This window comes from Pyxicephalus adspersus, chromosome 9 (assembly GCF_032062135.1).
Source record: "Pyxicephalus adspersus chromosome 9, UCB_Pads_2.0, whole genome shotgun sequence".
NCBI classification, from domain to species: Eukaryota; Metazoa; Chordata; class Amphibia; order Anura; family Pyxicephalidae; genus Pyxicephalus; species Pyxicephalus adspersus.
In genome coordinates, this window is record NC_092866.1 from 27,499,473 (window position 1) to 27,502,930 (window position 3,458).

The 3,458-nt window shown below is 37.4% G+C and overlaps 1 protein-coding gene across 1 annotated transcript in view; it reads left to right on the forward strand.

The window, feature by feature from the left end:
• The window catches only part of CTCF (CCCTC-binding factor), a gene marked incomplete in the record, with an annotated part of 38,655 nt that overhangs the window by 27,068 nt on the left and 8,129 nt on the right, over nt 1–3,458 (forward strand). The window contains 1 exon segment of the mRNA XM_072422978.1: nt 2,641–2,801. Within this exon segment, the coding sequence (XP_072279079.1) occupies nt 2,641–2,801 (161 nt within the window).

Consider the following 3,458-nt stretch of genomic DNA (forward strand, 5'->3'; position numbering starts at 1 on the left):
CCCCCCTACCAGTTTTCCACTAGACCTTTCAATTAATTCTCTGCTCCTAGAGCGCTGTTCTGTGTTGTTGGCCCTTCCTAATTTAGGAGATCTAAATTGCCAGATATTGTAACAGCCTGTTACAACAGACAGACTTATATCAAGAGCTAGAAGACAATCTCCAAGTGGCACTTCATTTGTTTATAAAAGGCCGAAAAAATTGTTAATGTTTGGTTTATCTAGGCCTGACACTGGACCAGCTATGATTCCTCTGCAATTTTTTTCTGTTGTCTTGTAGAGGTCACCACATTCAATGTCTTGTTCTTTTACAGGCAGGCTTAGCCCTCAGACCAGATGGTTTCAGCTGAGGGCAGTGTGAGTGCAAGAAATCCCCCCCTCCCCCCTTTGTGACAATGGATGTCAGTCTGTATGGTTAATGGTGGCTCCCAGACTCCCAAAGTCAGGGTTACCAGAAATCTAAGGCTTCTCATTCTATCAATGTACTGGAGCTATTAGGTTGTCTCTTATTCATTGGGGTCCTCTTTTGGTATACATTAAAGCAGGACTAGAGCAGGCAGGCCTTTATTACAGAATGGGATAGGCAAATTCCTTTCTGCAAAAAGTCATACTTGGTAGTGTATGATTCCAGGTATCCTAGCATCCCCAGGGGCTGCTGATAATAAATGAACTGTCATGTGTAGGAGTTACGTTAGCCTGGCCAATCAAGATGGGAGAAGATTAATTATCCTGAAATAGGAGGAAGAAGATGGCTGTGTCTGTTACAGAACTGGGATAGGCGAGTACAATTTTAAAACCGTAATCAGACAGGTATGCTTATTTTATTGCTGAAGGTTATTCTGCAGAAAAAAAAAAGACCTATCAGGTCACAATATTTTAATTTTTACTTTAAGACCTGCTTTATGGTGGTGACCTGTCCACCATCAGTCAGGAGCAAAATGTCTAAGTACATGAAATAGACACAAGAGGCATCTCTACAAATGTGTATTGGGATTGCTGGAACTGGAATTGTTGGACTGAACCCCTTTCAGCATCCAATTGGGTAAAACTTTTTGAGCGAAATGATTTGATGTTTCCATCAAAGAAAACGCATGAGATGTGATGCATTGATGGGCGTGTTGTCATGACAAAGCTGCCAGTTGCCTGTATCTGCAGTAATTTTCATTGCTTTGCTTTTCTCCACCAACTTAAAGAGGAACTATACTCAAAAATCAAAGAAAAAAAACAAGTACTACCTCAGTGGTATTGTTTGGCCTGCAGAAGCATACTTGTGATGAGAAAACACCTTCCCAATCAAAAACAGTTAACATGGTCTTGATCTTGCTGTGACTTTGCCACACTGTCTTTAGGCATGGATGGAATTCACTCCATTTGGACGACTAGGCCTTTGTTTCAGGATTATAGCCATAGACCCACAATTCATCGGCGGGAAATTCAAATAACTTTGTATTGGATTCAAAACAAAATAGCTGTTTTGAGTCCAATACAAAGAAATCTTGATATTATCATTGTTATATATATTATGCATGCTTTTGTGCAGGTATATTAATATTATTTTTAACAGATTTTTGTGTTTTTTTTTTTTATTATTTAAAGCTTACAACATAAAATAAATTTCCATGCAAAAAATGTAACACTTTTTGCATGGTAATACAGACAGAATTAGAACACTAGGGGGGTTGAAGGGCGTTCAGTTGTGCTTTAAAGAAAAAAAAAATGGAACCAAACCCTGGAAGTCAAAGTACATTTGCTTCTTAATTTTTTGCTTAACATGAGCTTAGATTTTAATATTTGTAAATAGACCTTGTACGTTAAAAATTCCTTCTAGATCTTGGCTAGAAACCTATGATGGGTGGGCATCAGGTTGCACCACTGACCCAAAATCTGAAGTATAAAGTTTAAATCTGCCAAAAAATTGAGTCATGGCCATGATTCATATGTAGGCATTGCAAACCTGAGTATTTGTCACTACCAGGAGAAGAGAGACTCCTATCAAAGGGAAAAGGAGCAAAAGGTGAAAAAAGTGAAAAGCAAAAAAAAATACTAGGATATACTAGGAATCCTAGTTCAGGAAACCCTGGAACTTCTATAGGTTCATTGAGGTTTTGGAGGGAGCACTCCTTGCCTGTTTTTATTTTTTGCAAACCATATTTATATAGACAACCCGAGCCCTCAATTTAGGTGTGCATGCTCCTATGCTCTTTTCCCCACGTACTGCTGCAACTGACTCTAATGTGGTTGGGGATATAAGAATTATTGTTGCAGCCTCTGCTCTGATAAACCACTGCACAGCCAGGTCTATGGGATTGTGTTGATTTTTAGGACTATTCTGATATATGCATATGTTTTATTATTACGAAGTGTGTGAATTGGTGGAACCTTGCTTTAGATTCTGCCCTTCATGCTACTTATGATTACAGATATATCCCACGGGCCCATTTAGGTTGGACTTCATTGACTAAAGTGGTGTAGGCGTTTTAGTCTTTGCATCTTGGGTTACAATTTTCAGACGGGTAGGTAGCAACCTCTATTCTAGCAGTACTGCCTTGCTTTAAATGAAAATGTTATGTTTTTTAAAGTATTTACTAAATGCTATGTTGATATAAGTATACTAGTGCTAATTTATTTTTTCTATTCATGCAGGGGTTCACTTAAGAAAGCAGCATTCATTTATTGAACAAGGAAAGAAGTGCCGCTACTGTGATACAGTCTTCCATGAGCGTTATGCCCTTATTCAACATCAGAAGTCTCACAAAAATGAAAAACGATTTAAATGTGATCAGTGTGAATATGCTTGCAGACAGGTGATTCAATTTGTTAAAATCTTTAAAAAGAAAGGTTTTATAAAAGATATTAGGACACTTAAAAATGTTAAAACAAGTTAATATAGTTCAGTGACTAATTACGTTAAAACTTATATGGGTAGTATGTTCACAAAATATTTGTGCTGAAACAATTTTAAATAATTTCCTTTTTTCTTTGCATATGTAAACCACGATTTTCTAACATTAACACAGTTGCTTGTATAGACAATATCTGCATGTCACAAAGATTCCTGGGCTTGAAAACATTTTCAAATTAGTTATATAATTATTATGGACAGGAAGTGCAGACACTGTGCTTAAATTTGAGGGTATCCACATCCAAATTGGAGGAAGACTGTATGAATCGCAACTCTTTATTATGTCGTCGATAGATATAATATTTATCCCCCTCTACCTCCTGAGATATGGGTGAACAAACTGTGTCTCCTTTTACTGTCAGCCTCACCTGAATTTTTCTTTGTGGAATTTTCCTTTTATTTGCAACCTGTTTTGATGCGAAAGGAAAAAGTACCAGTTGCCCTGATAATGCTTGCAATTTTCATTATTCAGATTATCTTTTGCTTGTGCGGTCTATGGCCTTAAGATCTATCGTCAGCATCTATCTGCATTAGCGGATTCACTTTAAAGCCTGTAGGC